Here is a 20,637-nt window from a genome sequence, read left to right as displayed (position 1 = left end):
AATCTCAAGGAGGTTGCTTTGTGTTGGTGTCTCTTGTTAATTTCACATTGTATTTTTGAAATGTACCTGCCTCCTCACAAACAAACTAGGCGAGTATAAAATCCTTTATTAAGGGCTCATAACCAAACAAAGAAGGAGGCAACGCTGGAGAAACAGCAGACATTGGCGAAGCCTTTGACCCCCAGGGCACACATCAATTATTTTACAGCAAAATTAGTGGCCTGAGGAGTCCTTATCTAAGGGAGTGCAATGTGGTCCAGAAGTCCAAGAGATCCTGAACAGCTGCAGATGACATCTGTGTCCCCAGGCTGTGGTCATACAAGAGCCTGCATCTTTTGTCAGACCAGACTGAACCCAGGTCATCACTCTCTGGTCTTCCTTCCACGCTTCCTTCCACGCTGTGGCTGTGGTGGTGGAGTTGTGGCAGGAGGAGGAGGATGGTCCAACTCACACAGGTGGGTATTGGGTGTGATTTCGCCCCTCACCCCCTTAGTTAAGGCTTTATAAAGAATGTCCTCACACAGTTTTGTGGCAGCCATGCAGGCAAAGGCCTTTTCAGGAGTGGGGGTGGCTCTGAGGGATGCAGAAGCCTCCTGAATCAGCCTGAGTGCTGAATCCTACACGTTACTCCCCTTCCTGGGTCTTTTGTTTGAAAGGCGGAGGGGAGGGACCTGCGATTCTGTCAGGCTCCTACTGGGCCTGGCCTTCTCCTGGCTGCCACTTAGCCCCGCCTCCTCCTGGCTGCCACTAACCCCCGCCTCCTCTTGGCTGCCACATTTCACAGCCTCCTCCTGGCTGCCACATTCCAGAGCCTCGTCCTGGCTGAGGTCTTCCTGTGTATGAAAAAGGGACATAGTTTTAGTTTTTTCTTCATCAATCACACACAATTTTCACCTCATGACTGTTGCTAATTGAAAGTTAACAAATATAACAGACTATCATTCTGAGCCCAGCATTTTTCATTCTTGTCCCAATTATTTTTGTCCACTACTGTCTATTGATATGTAAAACACTTTATGAAATCAGCAATTAGTGATCAATAATAACATCTAGTAAACATAATTTATTTCTTGACCAGAAATCTGTAGAAGAATGCTATACCTGACTCCAGCTGGGCTCCTCCACTTTTTCCTGCCTGGAAGTCCCAGGTTGGACATTGGAAGCCTCAGCTGGGGTGGAAGATAGGGTGGAAGGAAGAGTTGAAGGAAGAGTGGAGAGGGATTCCCTGACTTCAGTGTGATCTGACAGAAAACGAAGTCTCTCATAGTACCACAGCCTGGGGACATAAACGTCATCTGCTGCAGCTCCGGATCTCTGGGAATCTGTGACCTTCTTGCGCTCCCTAAGATAAGTGCTCCTCAGGCCACCAATTTTGGCTTTTAAATAGGGGATGGCTGCTGTGGGGACCACTGGCTTCACCAACTCCAGCAGTTTCTCCAGCGCTGCCTGCCTCTTCTGTTTATTATTGTATTGGGGGTGTTTGATCTGCCACAGACAGGGCAGCTCCCTGTATTTGTCTATGAACAGGTGGAGGAAGTTGTGGTCATTGAAGCCATCCATTTTATCTGCAAGACACAAACATTAATGTCAGGCTAAAGTCTCCTAATCTTGTTACAATATAGGCCTCAATCTAGAAGCAGTATAGGCCCAAGTTTAGATCTTACCTTCGTTATCACAATCGGCGCCTCCGATATTCCTTCCTCCGCTCACAGATCGTACGTACTACGCACGCGTGTTACACTTTATATACACTGCGCATGCGTGAAACTCCGCCCGCCCCTGATGTTCTTTCTAGTCTATTCCCCGCCCCTTCTCATTCGGCGCAGTGGGGAAGAGCACATGGCGGAGACACAGCAGGTGCATGCTAATTACAGCAGCAAGGAGGAGGAGGAAAGCCTGGAGCCAGAAACGTCCCGATCCTGGAAGAGATGATTTAAGGCCTCAAATATGTCCTTTGGGGAGATGTTGGAGATGGTCGACATACTGAAAAGGACCGACTATGACGGGAAGTATGGACCTTACCCCAACCCCAATGTCAGAAAGGCCAAGATCATGGCAAAAGTAGTCAAAAGTCTGCAGAAGCACATGTTGACATTCGGCAATTTGTGTGCATCTTCAAAATTTGGCTTTTCCAGGGGTGACTTCACCACATCTGAACGCAATATCAAACACAGTTTATAAATACTCATGTCTGATATTGCCTTCAATTTCTACAAAAGTTGAACTTTGTAAGTTCCAGATTTGTGTATTTCTTGTTTGTTTGAAACATGCCTGTTTTACCTTAAATGGACATTTCTACTTTTATTAATGTGACCCAAAAAATTGTTCTACAACAAACATGTTGGTTTGTTTTAAAAACCTTTTATAAATGCACATGTGATTGTGCTGGTATTAAAAAGATTGATACTCAAGAATGTGTGGATTATTGTTTCAATGCTCCTAAAATTTTGTTGTGGTAAAATTGTTGTTTTCAGTGACAATGGGGGTTATTTCCTAAGGGCAAATTCACTTTGCACTACAAGTGCAGTTTCAGTGCAGGCTCAAGTGCACTTGTAGTGCAAAGTGTATTTTCCTTTAGTAAATAACACCCAACAGTGCTTTTTAATGTTACACAATCACAACATTTTCAGGACTCCCCACATTTCTGTCAGGGTCAGCTAAAAGAAACACAAGCAGTAAATATCAGCAAATATTTTAGTAGTTAAAATGATTTTTTTATTTTAAAAATGTATCAGACATTGTCTGGCATATTGATGGCCCCCCTACCCGCAAAGTAATCAAGGTATCTAAGACGGAACTCGCGGGCACTCAGGGGGGAAAGCCAGGACGGCCAGCCTCAAGCGCCATCAGGGTTGGTTCATTTACTTGAATTCCGCCCTCAGGCCCAACTGAGGCAGCATAGTTGGCAGAATTTCGCCTTAAAAAGTTGTGGAGAACACAGCACGCCAGGATGATATGATTCATTTTATACTCCGCCATGTGTATGGGTGTAAGAAATAGGCGGAACCGGCTGGCCATGATTCCAAACGTGTTCTCCACCACTCTTCTGGCTCTGGCCAGCCGGTAATTAAAAACCCTCTGGTCCGGGGTGAGGGTCCTCATAGGGAATGGCCGCATAAGATGGTCCCCCAGCGCAAACGCTTCATCTGCAACAAAGACGAATGGGAGTCCTTCCACATTGTCTTCTGCAGGTGGCAAGTCCAAGCTGCCATTCAGGAGACGCCTTTAGAACTCCGTCTGGGCGATGACTCCACCATCGGACATCCGGCCATTCTTCCCCACGTCCACATACAGGAACTCATAAGTAGCCGACACCACCGCCAACATCACAATACTATTGAACCCCTTGTAGTTGTAATAGTATGACCCTGAGTTGGGTGGTGGGGTGATGTGGACGTGTTTCCCATCAATTGCCCCTCCGCAGTTAGGAAAGTCCCACCGCTGGGCAAAGTGGGAGGCCACAGTCTGCTATTCCTGTGGCGTGGAAGGAAATTGTGGAGTCAAACAAGAAAAAGAGATTAATCATTTTGCACATAAACAAGGAAAGCAGATTAGACACAAACATTCTTGGCCAACATCAGTATAACATTTATTTTAGGGAGTATTTAAAGACCAAGATATAAGGTCCACCTATCAGATTCCTCCCCCCCCATGGGCCATTTGTAAAAAAATTTTTGGGGGGGATGTTTTGGACAGGTAACCCTCTCCACTTCATTGAGAGATGAATGCCTAAATAATGTGTATTACTTTGGCCAGCCCCTCCTTACTTTACACTATTGGCAGCCCACTGGACAGGTAAGAAGTGTCATAATACAAAGATAAAAATACACACTGTACACATTTTAGCACATTTTTACATTCTGCAATTACCTATCAAGATAATAATAGGATACAAAGACTTCAAACAGTACCAAACAGTGCAGGCCCTTGCACTACATGCTTTGGGGAATTCATCCATAAATCTGACCACAAAAGAGGTAGGTATAGTGTGTATGGGTTTGGCAAAGTCAGCAGATAGAGGATTGTTATCAGCTGAGTTAGCCGTTGAGAGGGGAGGGAGGGTTCCAAATTATTTTGGGACACAAAAAAAAAGCCTCTGGCACTCTGCCTGAATTTCAAACACACATCACAATTTTCTACATTTTAGGGGGTATTTAGTGTAAAGCACTACTATGGAGCTGACAAAATACATTGTTAATTGAGTAGACAAGGTGAATATAGGGCCAGGAGAGCATGCTGGGGAGGTAAGTGAAGGCAAATATGTATGAAGGACAAAGAAAAATTACCTAAAATTCCAGCATGTATGAGGACAAAGGGGACATTCACAGCATATTACAATCATGGTATTTAAGGAATGAGGAAAGAAATATAATATATTAACAAACATTCTATACAATAAAATTTGATATTAAAGGATAAAAATCTTACCTTAATATACTCCTTCTGCAGGACCTGGATGATGGCAGAACAGGTCTCCGGGATAATGATCCCCAGAGCCTGGGGGGAGATGCCTGTCGAGAACTTGAGATCCTGCAGGCTTCTCCCCGTCGCCAAGTACCGCAGGGTGGTGCTTAGCCTCTGCTCCGGAGTGATGGCTTGCCTCGTGCAGGTATCCTGCCTGCTGATATAGGGGGTCAGCGAAGCCAACAAACGGTGAAATACGGGGTCCGTCATCCTGAGAAAGTTCCTGAAATTATCAGGATTATTATCACGGATCTCACGGAGCAAAGGCATGTGACAGAACTGGTCACGCTGGAGCAACCAATTCTTGGTCCATGAACTCCTCCTCGCCCTGTTCATGGACTGGACTTGTGTCAAGGTAAGGACCCCAACACCAAGCCCCCGCACAGCACGAACTCTACGAGGAGTACGTATACGCAACATGGCTAGAAAACGGTCGGCTGCTCAGAACGAAGTAACAGAACGCACTGAAGAACAGCAAGGCCTGTGAAGACCGACCTGAAAAACAGCAAGAACGCACTGAATAATCAAATACGAACTCACTGCACGCACTGAAGACCAGATACAAACCCACAAGCACAAACTGAACAGCAGAAGACGATCTGAAAACCACGAGTCTGAAAAAGCGCGAATCGTCTCTCACCAAACTTTTGCTAACACGAGATTAGCAAAAGGAGCCCACAGGGTGCCGCGCTTGGTTCTGAACTGCCCTTTTATAGTCTTGTCGTACGTGGTGTACGAGACCGCGTTCTTGTCGATCGGAAATTCCGACAACTTTGTGCGACCGTGTGTATGCAAAACAAGTTTGAGCCAACATCCGTCAGAAAAAATCCATGGATTTTGTTTTCGGAATGTCCGATCAATGTCCGATCGTGTGTACAGGGCATAAATCAGCAACACAGTTCCTGATCACCAAAATACCAGTGCAGCCATCAATAGTGCTCCTAATTGCTGCCACACCAGTTTCAGTGTCACCAGACCGCTGTAAACCATCAACAGTGTTATTTATCACTGTGCCAGTGTACCAGTGCAATGTCACCAGACCAGTGCAGCCAGCAATTATGTTCCTGATCACTACCACATTAGTACAGTGTCACCAGACCCAGTGCAGCCAGGAACAATCCTTTGTCTGCTTGCTGATTGTGTCTCTGCCTGAACTGACCCATCTGCACATCCCACTGCCTACATTCCTGAGAGACACCAGTCCCAGCCATCCCCTGTGGACAACTGCATTTCTGCAACCACAGGAACTCTTTTGTTTACCCTTTGTTCAGCCTCCTGTACCTACTGACCAGTGAAAATTGCATTTCTGGGGGTAGCCACTTGTCAGTAGGCAAGGCTTTCTTGGTTTAAAGGAATGGTGACGGCCATAGGTGAAGCTACATTAAGGTTTATTCCCTGACCACTCACACAGAGGCGACCATTACAGTACACAAGATACAATATCAGGTAAATTATCAGTCCAAGCATTGAACAAGCCTCACACATGTGGTATTGCCATACTAGGAAGAAGTACCAGAATGTGTTTTGGGGTGTAATTTTAAGGATGCCTATGCTGTGTGTGAAAAATATCTTACTAACCACTTCAACACTGGGTCAATTCTGACACTTCTCACAGATATGCAAAAAAAATATTATATATTTATGCCCCCTTTAGCATCAATGACAGCTTGCAGTCTTTTATGGTATTTGTGGGTGAGGCTCTTTATCTTCTCAGATGGTAAGGCTGCCCATTCCTCTTGGCAAAAAGCCTCCAGTTCCTGTAAATTCTTGGGCTGTCTTGCATGAACTGCACGTTTGATATTGAGGTCAGGAGATTGAGATGGCCACTCCAGAACCTTCACTTTATTCTGCTGTAGCTAATGACAGGTCGACTTGGCCTTGTGTTTTGGATCATTGTCATGTTGGAATGTCCAAGTATGTCCCATGTGCAGCTTCCTAGCTGATGAATGCAAACATTCCTCCAGTATTTTTTGATAACATATTGCATTTATCTTGCCAACAATTTTGACCAAATTTCCTGTGACTTTGTAGCTCACACATCCCCAAAACATCAGTGATCCACCTCCATACCTTTCATCATAGGCCTTGTTGACTCCTCTCCAAATGTAGCATTTATGGTTGTGGCCAAAAAACTAAATTTTGGTCTCATCACTCCAAATGACTTTGTGCCAGAAGGTTTGAGACTTGTCTCTGTGTCGTTTGGCGTATTGTAAGCGGGATACTTTGTGCCATTTGCGTACTAATGGCTTTCTTCTGGGGACTCGACCATGCAGCCCATTTTTCTTCAAGTGCCTCCTTATTGTGCATTTTGAAACAGCCACACCACATGTTTTCAGAGCGTCCTGTATTTCACCTGAAGTTATTTGTGGGTTTTTCTTTGCATCCCAAACAATTTTCCTGGCAGTTGTGGCTGAAATTTTAGTTGTTCTACCTGGCCGTGGTTTGGTTTCAAGGGAACCCCTCATTTTCCACTTCTTGATTAGAGTTTAAACACTGCTGATTGACATTCTCAATTCCTTGGATATCTTTTTATATCCCTTTCATGTTTTATACAGTTCAGCTACCTTTTTCCGCAGATCCTTTGACAATTCTTTTGCTTTCCCCCATGACTCTGAATTCAGAAACATCAGTGCAGCACTGGATGAAAGATGCAAGGGTCTGTCAGGAGTCCAGAAACTCATTGACCTTTTATATACACACACCAATTACAAGCAAACAGATTACAGGGGAGGATGGTTACCTTTAATAGCCATTCAATCCCCTTTGTGTAAACTTGTGTGCATGTTATCAGGCCAAAATCACCAGGGTAAACTTTTTAGGGTCATTTGGGCAGTTTCTGTTGCCATTATGATTTAAAAAGAGTTAAACACAGTTGATTGATAATAAATGTCTTCAGCCAACCACTAACCATGAGTGAAAGAAATGTTTTTGTGTTATCATATTATTCACATTCTCTGAAATATGGGCAAGAAATCATAAATTCTGTCAGGGTATGTAAACTTATGAGCACAACTATATATATATATATATATATATATATATATATATATATATAATGCAGAGTTCCTAGAGAAGAAAATGGCGGATGTTGCAATTTTTTATGTCACACAGTATTTGCACAGTGGTTTTTCAAATGCAATAAAAAAAAAATACACTTTGGTGAATTTTAATGTCAAAAAAACAATATAATATCCAACTGTTTGATAAAATATAAAAGATGATGTTAAGCCAAGTAAATAGATACCAAACATGTTATGCTTTAAAATTGCGCATGCTCATAGAACATCACCAAACTACGATACCTAAAAATCTCCATGGGCAATGCTTTATAAGTCTTAACGGGTTACCAGTTTAGAGTTACACAGGAAGTCTGGTGCTAGAAAAATTACGCTCGCTATAATGTTCACAGCGATACAGCTCATCTTTGAAAGCAAGCACGGGGGGACAGGGGGCGCTTTAATTTTTTTTCAATTATTATTATTTATTTTTAAAAAATACACTATATATTTAATGTATTATAAGTCTCTTTTATTGCTATCAGAAGTGATAAACAACATCCCTTCTGATTGGGCCATGGCAGGTCCTCCGAAGCATCTGATCAAACCAAGATCAGTTTGATCAGATGCTTGTTCAAGTCGGCAACGGCTTGTTTACATAAGACTGAAACTGAAAGTGCCGAAATCCTCGTCTCTTACAGCTTCTGATGTCATACAGTGGGAGGAACGACATCAGTTCCTCTCACTGTGTCCCAGGAACCGGATGCTGACAGTCACATTCTTGCTGGGCTCCCCGAGCTCAAGGGAGAGCCCAGTAAAGGTGGCAGCAGAAAGTGGGGGTGGGACCTCTTCTGCCACCTGTAAAATTAATTCAGAAGCTTCTTAGCTGCTAGGATTACTTTTACATTGAAGGGAATCGCCGGCCTTAAAAAATAATATCTCGATCATTGCTACAGTTGCAGCAATGACCAAGATATCACCCTTCCAGTACGTCGCTGGATGGCAAGTGGTTAAATTGAGAACTTTGGGTAAAAAAATACATTTTCATTTTCTTTCACATTTTCGACTGTCCTGGTATTACAGGGCCCCCAAAATGTGACAGGTAGTCAGAAAATTAGAAGTATGCCCCTAGAAAGCCTGAAGCTGCTCCTTGGATTTTGGGCCCCTCTATGCATCCAGGCTGTGAAAAAGGCATCCCTAAACTTGGAGGAGCAGCAGAATGTGTTTTGGGGTGTAATTGCATGTATGCCTATGCTGTGTGTGAGAAATAACTTGGTAAAATGACGATGTCGTGAAAAAAATACCTTGTACTATCTACTTTCCAAAAAGGATAATTTTATGGGTATTTGTACTGTCCTCGCATTTTAGACCCTCAAGAAATTATGTTGGAACATCAAGACTAGTTAATTTTCAAATATATACCATGGTTTGTAGAACTTCCACACAGACTAAATAATATACACCTATGTTTTCACCAAAGAAATGTAGCAGAATACTGTACATTCTGGCCTACATTTATGAAGAAAGATGGCCTATTTAAAACTAAGAAAAACATTTTTTTCCAAAATTTTCAGTCTTTTTTTTTTATATAGCAATTAAAAAAAACAGTGGTAATTAAAAACCAACAAAATAACTTCTATCTGTCTCAAAAAATGATATGAAATTAATTTGGTACAGTGTTAATTGGTATCGCAACTGCTTAGTGTACCCAGATAAATTAAAACTTTTTTTAAGACAAATTTGGGATTCATTTGGTGGTAAATGGTAACGTATATTTCAACATTTTGTTTTATCAGAGCAGCCAAAATCTGGAGCAGATGTGCATGGAAACCGATCAGCTTCTAACTTTCATTTTCAGGGCTAATTCACACAGAAAGGACATCTGCCAGAGAAGAAAAACCGCAGCGGTTTCCTCTTCGGCCACTGTATGTTCCAGCTGCAGTAGGGGGTTGTTGTGGGATTCAGCTCCCTTTTGTGTACAAAAATACACTTCATTCATGTCACTGTACAGCAATGTAATGCATTGCACTGCTGTACAGTGAAATGCGATCCTGTACAGTGCGCTGAGATAAAACGGAGCATGTCTGCATCTTATCACAGCTCACTGCAGCGCAGCTCCGGGCTACATTGTAATGTGAATGGGACACACAGAAAACAATATGTACTTATGGTGACTGGCATTTTACAATGCAGTAAAACACTGATCATCATACATAGTGTGAATTCAGCCTAAAAGCTTAATTTAAATATGCTGAAGATAAATGCTGATTGGTTACCATGCACATCTGCTCCAGATTCTGTTGGTCCCAGTTTTAATAAATTCCCCTCAATGTATTTTAACTCTATTCAAGAGAAGAAAGAATAGAGAGGCCGGTTTTACAGAAAGTGACCACTGCGATAGTCAATCACAGGCTATCATGGGGATCATGTTATGATGTGACCAGGAGCTGTGGGTAATGAACATAGGAGTTCATATATGCAGTACCATGGAAGAAGGTCCATTTTCATGGTGGCGCATATACTGTATGTGTGAGGTTGGTGGGAACGGGTTAAAATAATAATAATAATATCCCACAATTTAAAAAAAAAAATATCCCATGATAGTCCAAATTTTTCTCCAATGATGTCCAAAAAATGTTTATGAAGTAAATGTCTCCTACCCACCCTCCTAGCAACCAGTGACACATGGGATCATAGTCAGAACTAAATAACAATTATTATTTAAACAAAAGATTCCATTAGTTAAATAACTAATAAAAAACACTTCAATCAATACCTGTGGTTTAAATTGCCCGTGGCCCTTTATTTATAGGTATAAATATTAAACCAATTTATATCAACTTTCACTTTCAATAAATTTGTAAATAATCAGTATACATAGCATATTTTAAAATCTTCTTAATAACTATATATATATATATATATATATATATATATATATATATATATATATATATATATCTCAGCCATTTAAGCGGGAGGGAGGGTGCAATGTGCTCCTTTCTGATCCTCGTCATCTTCTGCCCACTAATGACGCATCCTCTATTCCTTTTATAGGTTGAGACTCATGCCAGAGGACCGTTTTTTGGGGCAACTGTCAACTCATCAACCAATCCCTGGTAAATATATGATTTTTTTTATTGTATTAAAAAGACTTTAATTAAATTATAGGTCTGCCACGATCCCACAGGTGGTGGGGGTGGGGACATTTCATGCCCCACCCTTCACCTTTATGGGATCATAGTCAGAACTCAATAACAATTATTTAAACAAATAATTCCATTAGTTAAATAAATAATCAATCAATACCTGTGGTTTAAATTGGCCGTGGCCATTTATTTATAGGTATAAATATTAAACCAATTTATATCAACTTTCAATAAATTAAATGAATACCATATATTAAAATCTTCCTAATAACCACATATATATACAGATAGCTCATCCATTTAAGCTTGAGCTATAACTGTAACATTAACTATAATTTCCCATACGCCAGGTTCAATCCTTAATGAGCCTGGCACCCCACCATGGCAACAGCCAATTCAACACAGGTTTGAAAATCTAAATTTAAGATATCAAGAGCAATATTCGATTAATGCATATTGTCTGGTCTATAGAAACCAGGCAAACCGCCTTCCACGTTCACATGTCGAAACGGCAAACCATGAACCAAAGGCATGAATTTATCCATAGTTCTATTAAATTTTTTACAATTTTTTTCCAAATACTTACACTCAGAGCATAACAACCAATCAAGTTGAGAGATTACTTCAGAAAAAAAACTAAGACAGTATTATGTAAAATAGCATGCAAGCATAACAGATCAAGAGAAATCAACTCTAACGTTTTGCGTTTACCAAGATCATTACCAGATAAACGTATGATAATGACCTGAGGTATGGGCCAGCAAGCATGTAAATGAGATAAAACAGAACGTAAACCGCTCCAACGCATACCTCGTCTTCCATACCAATGTATATTAAAACCTGTAGAAGGTAAACCTAAATTATTGCCATAGACCCTCCACTCAGCTCTCTTCTGAGCCCAAAAAACACAAGAGCGTCCAATAATCCAGATGTTACAGAGAGTATCCAAAATTAAAAAACAAAAATTAGGTCTAACATATGCTCTATAACAATTAGACCGCCACTCTCCAATCTTTTTAATAACCGATTCATTAAGACCAATCATAGCTGCCTCAGTGGCACCTATACGAAATTAGAGAGATGAAATTTGCAGATGTTCTAAACATAATGCTTTAAGACATCTACACAGAACAGCTTTGAATTGATAAATAGTCACCCGTGACATGAATCAGAAATTGTTTATGAGAAACAGGTCTTACTTCCAAAAATTGGCGTATCAATGAGAAAACACAATAGCGAGCACCCGGATTAGCTTGCAGAGTAATCCATCGACCATGACCCAGAGGATCAGTCTTGCTTTTACGTAACAAAACTTGAATAGAATCCAGTCTAATAAAGAAAGATATTCTTAAACAATAGATCAGTGTCATCAGCAATTCTATGTGGCAGTAATTCAGAAATCCAAAAGGCCCTGAAAAAACATAAACAAAAGGCTAAAGCGAACAATAAGGATTCATAAGGGGAATAACATACATCCTTAGATACGTCACAAAGATGACCCAAAAGATCAGCAGAGATTGGCAATCTCGTATTAGCAAGCAAGTATTTCCTTCTGTAACCCTTTAAAGCATGTTTAACAGAGAAAAAGGAAATACAGGATCTGTTACCCTGCATACGGATAAAAACGGAAACACCTGACAGAGTTTTAACGATATGCGAATGTGAATAACCACAAGACATTAAAAAATTAAGAAAGGAGAAAAACAATCCTTCAGAAAAGGGGGTTTGACGTTGCCCAGACTAAAATAAGAAGGAACACCATAAGGACCACACAGCCTTATATGCCGCCCATGTGGAAGATGCCAAAGAAGCCTTAATAGCAATGAAGACAGGATTCACCAAAGGTCCCATAAGTGTCGAGGGCATAACAGGCCAATTGGATCCGCATCCGGTACCAATCGCTTGAATTTCTGAATCTGAGAGCGGGACAAAGCATCAGCAATTAAATTATCTTTACCAGGAACATATTTGGCTTTAAGCCAAATGTTAAGGTCTAAACATTTAAACACCAATAATCTAAGTACAGCAAGAACATGAAGAGATTTAGATGATAAACAATTAAGAGCAAAAACAACACCCTTATTGTCAGAATAAAGTAAAATTTGACGATTTCTAAAATGAATACCCCACAATTCCAAAGCAACTAAAACAGGAAAAATCTCCACTAAAACAATATTGGACGTTAAACCCGAATCTTTCCAGAAATCAGGCCACAAATCAGCAGACCAATGCCCATTCCAATAAGCACCATAGCCACAAGATCCAGCGGTATGTATGCAGAAGCCACACAAAAAGGAGTCTGCCATAAACAACAACCGTTAAATGTTGATAAAAAAAACAACGCCATACCTTAAGATGATCCCTAACCCCACATGTAATCCGCACAAAATGAGAAGGAGAGGAAATTCCAGAAATAGCGCAATACAATCTTTTAAAAAAAATGCGACTCATTGGTAAAACTCTGGACGTAAACGCCAGTAAACCAAGCAAAGATTGCAAGATTTTCAATCAAACTTTACATTTAGAAAGAACCTAAGTCTAATAATATCCAAATTTGAATAATTTTCTCTTCTGGAATACGAAACTCCATCCAAACCGTGTCAATCTGTAGACCCAAAAATTCCAGGCAAGACGTAGGGTAGACAGACTGCTCATGAGCTAATGGAATACCCAATTCTCTACACACAATCCTAAATTTGGTAAATAAATACAAACAAGGGGGCGTGGCCTGGACCGGCATGGCGTGAGGAGTGTTGAACGGGAGCTCCGCTTGCCATACATCCGTCTCCGCAAATCCTGGGGTCCTAATCGCCCTTAAAAACTATTCACAACATCTACCAGAGGGGAGAACATACAAGGAGAATGTCTCCGACGAAGAAAACCACAGACGCGGCTTCTAAACTTGCCAAATATCGCCTGCAGGACAAGGCGGCCGCAGAGGAAAATGGCGCCGATCAGCCTACCCCGCTCGATTCAAGTGCAGATGACACTGCACGTGTGCTTGAGGCTATTTCAGATTGCAAAAGCACCCTCACATGCAAGATAGAGGAGGTAAAGGTGGATGTCTCCTTGATCCGTCAGGACCTACAGAAGCTGAGGGAGCGGGTCACTGAGACGGAGACCCGTATCAGCCAGGTGGAGGACAGCGTGCCGCCATTACAAATCTCAACCAAAAGAATACAACATCAGCTGAATGCGGTGCTCGCGAAACAGGACGATATGGAAAATAGACTGAGGAGGTGCAACCTAAGATTTGTGGGACTGTCTGAAGGTGCGGAGGGTTCTGATCCCTCTACGTTTCTTGAAAATCTGCTTACATCTACTTTCGGGCGAGCTGAATTCTCCACTTCATTTGTGGTGGAGAGAGCACACAGATTGGCATCCAGACCTCCCCCCCAAGGTGCACCTCCTAGAACCTTCATTGCCAAAATGCTCAACTTTCGGGACCGGGACGCTGTCCTCCGCCTCACTAGGCTTAAAGGCAATATCCCATACAAAAATGGAGAAATCAAAGTCTTTCCGGACTTCTCTGCGGAGGTCCAGAAGAAGAGGGCGCACTTCGCAGAAGCCAAGCGACAGCTAAGAATCCGTCACTACTCATACGCAATGCTCTTCCCCGCCAGGCTTCGTGTGGTTGGCGAGGACAGAGCTCACTTCTTCGACACGCCCGAGGCTGTCTTCGCATGGCTGGAGGATCGAGCGGCACCGGACAGAGCACCTACTTAAAGCACTAGACGGCTGCAGAACTTCTATGGGACACCCCCGATTTCAACACAAAACTCCTCTGATTACACTCACGCCGGATTAACACAGCCTTCATTTCATCAAGGTACTGTTCCCCCTAAACCCTAGAAGTTATTCCTTTCATCTTCGGGACACTAGAAGAATAGACAATACAACATCGGCGAATCACCGTGTCCTCCCTCTTCTTCTCTCCCCCCCCCGATGTTCCTCATCTGCCGCTTAATCCTTTCCCCATCAATAAACAGACCCCACGCAACCAGCTTGTGACAATGGCGGGCTGGGACCCGCCACGACTCCCGGGAACCAACCTCAAATCATCCCTCCTTTTTTATTTTTCATACAAATATGCTATTCTGAAGGTTACAACATGGGAGGCACACTACTCATGCTAATGCTCGCTCTTCAGCGAGTTATTGCCCCCATAGATGCAGGTTCCATAACGGACCCTGTCTTTACAAGTTACAACTGTAATGTTCGCCATTCGGCGCAAGTTCTGTTTCCCTGGAATGTCCGGCGACCGTTCCCCTCCCCTGGGTTAGGGGGAGGGGGCTGTGTGTCTGGATGGCCCAGAGTGTTGAAATGCAAAGTGCATAAGTTATCACGTTGTTGGAATATACATGCTACTAATGATGGAAAGAGTTTTATTCACAGGCGTATATTTGATTTACCACCACATTTATGTTGTCTCATGTCACCTGTTAGAAATCCATGGCTGCAAAGTAAGAGGCTGGAAGGTATACACGTTGGCCTCGTTGCTCCGGGTGAGCCGGACGGGATTGCGCACCACCCCAAATTGTGTGGTGGGGCGGGACACCCGCTGGGCCGCCGGGCCAACGGGATTAATATTGGGCAGACTCGGTTGCTATGTCTAAGTTAAAATGTGTTACATGGAACGTGCGGGGTATTAGAGCTAGGTCGAAAAGAAACGCAGTCCTATCTGTTCTTAAAAATATGCGTGCAGAGATGATGGTCTTGGTAGAGACCCATCTCACAGGGCAACTAATGCTATCACTCAAAAAACCCTGGGTAGGTTGGCTGTACCAAGCTCCTTACACTGCCAACTCCAGGGGAATAGCGATCATTGTAGCTAAAACGGTACAATTCACTCTACTGACACTCCAATCTGACCCTCAGGGCAGATCCCTATTTTTACACGCTAGAATAAATGGACTGGAACTCCTGATACTGGCAATTTATATACCCCCTCCCGTTCCATTTCGATGTGTTAAATGAGGGTTTGGCATTTATGTCTCAATATCCAAGTATCCCAACGATTTGGTTGGGAGATTTCAATAACGTCATAGATAGGGAGCTCGACAGACTGACAATGCACCCTTCTATCACTACCTCGCCACAACATACAAGGTTTGGCAGATTCTTTAAAGAATTAGCACTGATAGATACATGGCGGCACCACCACCCTCAGGATAAGGTATTTTCTTGTTTCTCAGTGGCGCACAACTCCATGTCCAGAATAGACATGATCTTTATATCCCGTCCACTTCTCCCTATGTTAGAGGAAGAGGGATTCCACCCTCGTACATTATCAGACCATGCCCCATATTGGGTTGTACTTAAATTTGACTCTCCACCCAATACATACACATGGAAACTAAATCCCTTCTGGCTGTCGATAGTTCCAGGAATAGATGAGTTGGGGATCGAGTGGGACATATTTTTTCAGAATAATAAGAACTCAGCATCCTTTGATGTTGTGTGGGACTCCTTTAAATCACACGCCCGCATGACACTCGCTCACTATATTACTAAATACAAGAGGACTTCCTCTCAAGTGGTCAGACAGGCGGAGCAGGCCCTGGCGGACCTGGAGAGGGAGTTCTCTTCGAATCCAACTCCCCTCACAGCAGATCAGCTAAAACAACAAAACCGGCTAGTCTCGGGTTTGCACTTTGAAAGAGCAGAGCGAAAAATATTTTACGCTAAACAGAGGACATACGAGTGCGGGGAACGGGCGGGTCGCCTCCTGGCATACCTAGCTCATATGGATATGAGACCACCCACAGTTGTGTCCCTTAGAGGTACCAATGGGGAACTGATATCCGAGCCCGACAAAGTGGCAAGCGAGTTTCGTTCCTTCTTCCTGTCCCTGTACACCTCTACGGCCAATACTACCATTGAGGAAACAAAAACCTTACTAAATGACATAGATTTGCCTACACTCTCTCAAACCCACATTGATATGCTGGAGGCCCCCATTTCCACCGACGATATTTTAGAGGCGCTGTCCACACTCAAAACTTCTAAAGCACCTGGATCTGACGGGCTCCCCCTTGAATTTTATAAAACATACACAGAACACATTGTCCCTAGGCTTCACGAGTTATTCTCCCACATATTTAAATCCGGTATACTACCTCAATCTATGGCTGAAGCCTATATAGTACTTATACCCAAACCCAGTAAAAATTTAGAATTCCCCGAATCCTATCGCCCAATATCCCTTCTTCAACTTGACATAAAAATTCTGGCCAAGGTCCTGGCGCTACGCTTGAACAAAGTCATCCTAACCCTGATACATCCGGATCAAACCGGATTTATGCCTGCTAAAAACACGGCCTATAACCTTCGTAGATTGCATATGAACCTGCAAGCCGAACATGACCAGATGGGCTCCAGAGTCATAGTATCCCTCGACGCCGCAAAGGCGTTCGACTCTGTAGAGTGGAACTACCTTTGGCAGTGTTTGGCAAAATTTGGCTTCGGCTCAAAATTTATTAGATGGCTCCAACTAATGTATCAGGGCCCTAGAGCCAGGATCTTGGTCAACGGGAGAGTCTCCGACTCCTTCCCACTCTCTAGGGGTACACGTTAGGGGTGCCCGCTATCCCCCATACTCTATGCCCTTGCGGTGGAAGCTTTGGCAGCGTTGCTGAGGTCACACCCGGGAATCGCAGGTTTGAGGAGAGGTGGCCTGACGGAAAAACTCAGTCTATACGCTGACGACATGTTGTTGTATTTATCTGACTCTGGCTCCTCTCTGACAACAGCACTAGAAACAATACAAACATTCGGAGCACACTCTGGCTTAAAAATAAATTGGGATAAATCCCAAATCCTCCCTATAGATATAGGCGTGCCCTCCCAGGATCAGGCCTCCTCTCCTCTCACAATCGTTAGCTCCATAAAATATCTGGGAATTACCATCACTCGAACTCCTGAAGAATACACCAAATTAAACATAGAACCCCTGATTACAAATTTGAAACACAAAACCCAAGTTTGGGCTAAACTTCCCCTGGGAGTCCTGGGTCGGGTGAACCTTATAAAAATGGTACTACTCCCCAAGTTCTTATACGTCTTTTGGCATGCCCCACTTTATTTACCGCTCAGAATCTTCAAGTCAATCGAAAAAATTCTTAACTCATTTGTATGGGGGAAAGCCCGACATAAATTATCATGGCAAGTACTGAAGAATCCCACAGATCTAGGCGGCGCCGCGCTCCCGGATTTTAATTACTACTATCTAGCAGCGCAGCTGTCACATTTTTATTATTTGGACAAATGCGATAAGGAAAGATATATGGCCCTGTTGTGTTCCCAACAGACTCATCTGTACACTCACCCATTCCAAATTATTTTCAGGGACCCCCCAGCCCCTGGAACACTGGGCAACCTCAAAGGCCTAATATATGCTCACTGCAAAATATGGGCAGTGGTGAGACGTAGATTGGCCTTGCCATCCACACATTCACACACACCTCTATGGGATAACCCGGGTCTAAAGGAATTATTGCTTCTACCAGGGCGTCATATGTGGCTCGCTCGAGGAGTGAAGACACTTTCAGATGTGTACCAAGACAACACTCTGAAATCCTTCCAACAGCTCAAAGAGGACTTTGCCCTTCCCAATTCTATGCATTTTAGATACCTCCAGCTCCGCCATGCCTTGCAGACCCAATTTCATGATGGCTCTCCCAATCTTGAACAACTAGATATTCTTCATATTATCGTAGGACAAGACTCCTCCAAACTTATTTCAGTTTTTTATAACTCTCTGCTCCGCCCTGCAGCGGTGACTCTTGCCTATGGGGGGTTGAGGAATCGATGGGCTGGAGATGTGGGGGAGCTGGAGGATGACGAGTGGGAGGACGCGCTGGACAATTGCAAAGCCGTGTCTACTAGACTGGCGGACAGACTTACTCAACTGTACATCTTGCATAGAGCATACCTAACTCCCATAAGATTAGCTAGATTTAAACCTCAACACAACCCTCTCTGCCCCAGATGTAATAGCCCCTCTAGTTCATTTTACCATCTAATATGGGCGTGCCCAGCTATACAAGATTACTGGTCTCACGTGGTACAGTTCATACACGACGAAATGGGATCTCCCCTCAGACTATGCCCCAAACAATGCCTGCTGGGAATCTTCCCAGATCCTGACTCGGATAAATTCCATATCATCTTTCTTAAAGAATCACTCTTTATAGCTAGGCTACTTATAGCAAGAAAATGGATGGGGGTAGAAACGCCTACATTACAGGAATGGATCGCTGCTATTAACAATGTCCTGCCCTATAAAAAAGAAATATACGCCCACAGAGGATGCCCATCCAAATATGAGAAAATATGGAACTCCTGGCTAGGTAACTCAGCTACATGCAGTTCATGAGCGATAGCAATCTAAGAGTCTAACAAGTATGCCTCACAGTATAATTTACTGATACAACGCGCATAACGAAACCCTGAATGTATGATAAAGCTTGATAGAAGACACTTATTTATATTGCCTGTAATTAGATTGTGAAAATGTACAAAATGCATTGTTTACCCTGTTAATCATTACATTCTTGTACGTATGTCAATGTAATGTTTGCTAATTATCTGTGTACTCTTTACAAAAATAAACAATGTCTTTTTTGTAAAAAAAAATAAATAAATAAATAAATACAAACAATCAGTCGAACTAGCCTTACCAATAAAAAGAAAATCATTCAAATAGTGCAATAAGTTATTTGAACCCGTACGAAAACCAACAACCCTCTCAATAAATGTAGAAAAGAGTTCAAAATAATGACACAAAAGTGAACATCCCATCAAACAAATATTCACCCTGAAAATGAAAACCCAAAGAGTTAAATGCTGACGGGTGAATAGGAAGTAGCCTAAAAGCTGACTTAATATCAGCTTTAGCAAGTAAAGCAGAAGCACCAACTTTTCTCATTTTGAAAAGTGCATTATCAAAAGAAGAATATTGCACAGAACACCAAGTCGGATCAATATCATCGTTTAAAGAAAAACCAATGGGTAAAGATAGATGGTGTATCAATCAAAAAGTGTTTGGTTCCTTCTTCGGAACAATACCTAGTGGCGAAACACAGAAATTGACAAAAGGAGGATTAGAAAAAGGACCCGCAATCCTACCTTCATGCAATTCCTTCTTCAATTTCTCACGAACAATATCCATGTGAAAAGAAACCAAGGGTAGATTTGGAAAGATGCGGCAACCTATTCCAGAAAAAAGAAGGCAAATGAAAGCCAAATAAAAAAACCATAAGGCAAGATGAGCGCCGTCTGAGGCTTTGAATATGTTTGAAGCCAATGGCAACATGCCTATTACTCTCACTGGCATGGTTGCTTTTAAGAAAAAGCTCCTTAGATGGAGTAGAATTACTGGATGACAATTTCTTAAAACAACATGAAGCTGGGTGTGAACCAGCACAGTAACTACACTCATGCTTATATTTACAATTGTTAGGTCATTTGCATAGCCCATGTGAAAACACACCCCTCATCGATACAGGTTAGTGTTAGTAGAAGTATTAACCTTAACTGTCATTTGTTTTTGAGGCAATAAAAGGTTGAGCCAGAGGCCGACATCCTTTGTATCCCACTTCATTGATTTGTGTACAAATAATTTTTGGCGAAAGGCCTCATCGTAATAAAACCACAAAAAAACTGTAAAATTTTTGTACGCCTCCAGAATAATCTCTACATGCTGGAATAAACCAGAACACATATCAGAACGCTTCTCACCCAACACGCTGGCGTAAATGCAAAGTGCCTGCAGCCAGTTTATTAAAAGAACGCGGGGCATTTCTCCTTTTGTCCTCATCCTTACGATCACTTTCTTTTTAATCTGATCTAAATTCATTAGTGGACGGAAGTAAAGATAGAATTTTAAGTTCCCCTTTCCAAATTCTTTCTTTTATCGCCCTGGGCAAATGAAAGCCTAGAGGAGACAATTCGCACACCAAAACTTCTTTTAAACAAGATTCTGGGACAAGCGAAGAAATCCCCACAACAGGGGCATCTTGAGCTAC

The 20,637-nt window shown here is 42.4% G+C and overlaps 1 protein-coding gene across 6 annotated transcripts in view; it reads right to left on the bottom strand.

Moving 5' to 3' along the window:
- GRIK4 (glutamate ionotropic receptor kainate type subunit 4) overlaps window positions 1–20,637 on the bottom strand; it is a 925,106-nt gene that overhangs the window by 514,920 nt on the left and 389,549 nt on the right. Inside the window, exon 1 of one of the 6 annotated variants that reach the window (XM_073602573.1) lies at window positions 19,739–19,812. The exons of the other annotated variants lie outside the window; for them this stretch is intronic. Coding sequence (XP_073458674.1) covers window positions 19,739–19,781 — 43 coding nt within the window. The 5' untranslated portion in view covers window positions 19,782–19,812. Of the gene's footprint in view, window positions 1–19,738; window positions 19,813–20,637 lie in introns of those variants that run through there. 6 annotated transcript variants of the gene reach the window in all.

This window comes from Aquarana catesbeiana, linkage group LG10, assembly GCF_042186555.1.
Source record: "Aquarana catesbeiana isolate 2022-GZ linkage group LG10, ASM4218655v1, whole genome shotgun sequence".
Classification (NCBI taxonomy): Eukaryota; Metazoa; Chordata; class Amphibia; order Anura; family Ranidae; genus Aquarana; species Aquarana catesbeiana.
Note: the sequence above shows the minus strand (reverse complement) of the source record. Positions and strands in the feature narration are given on the sequence as shown.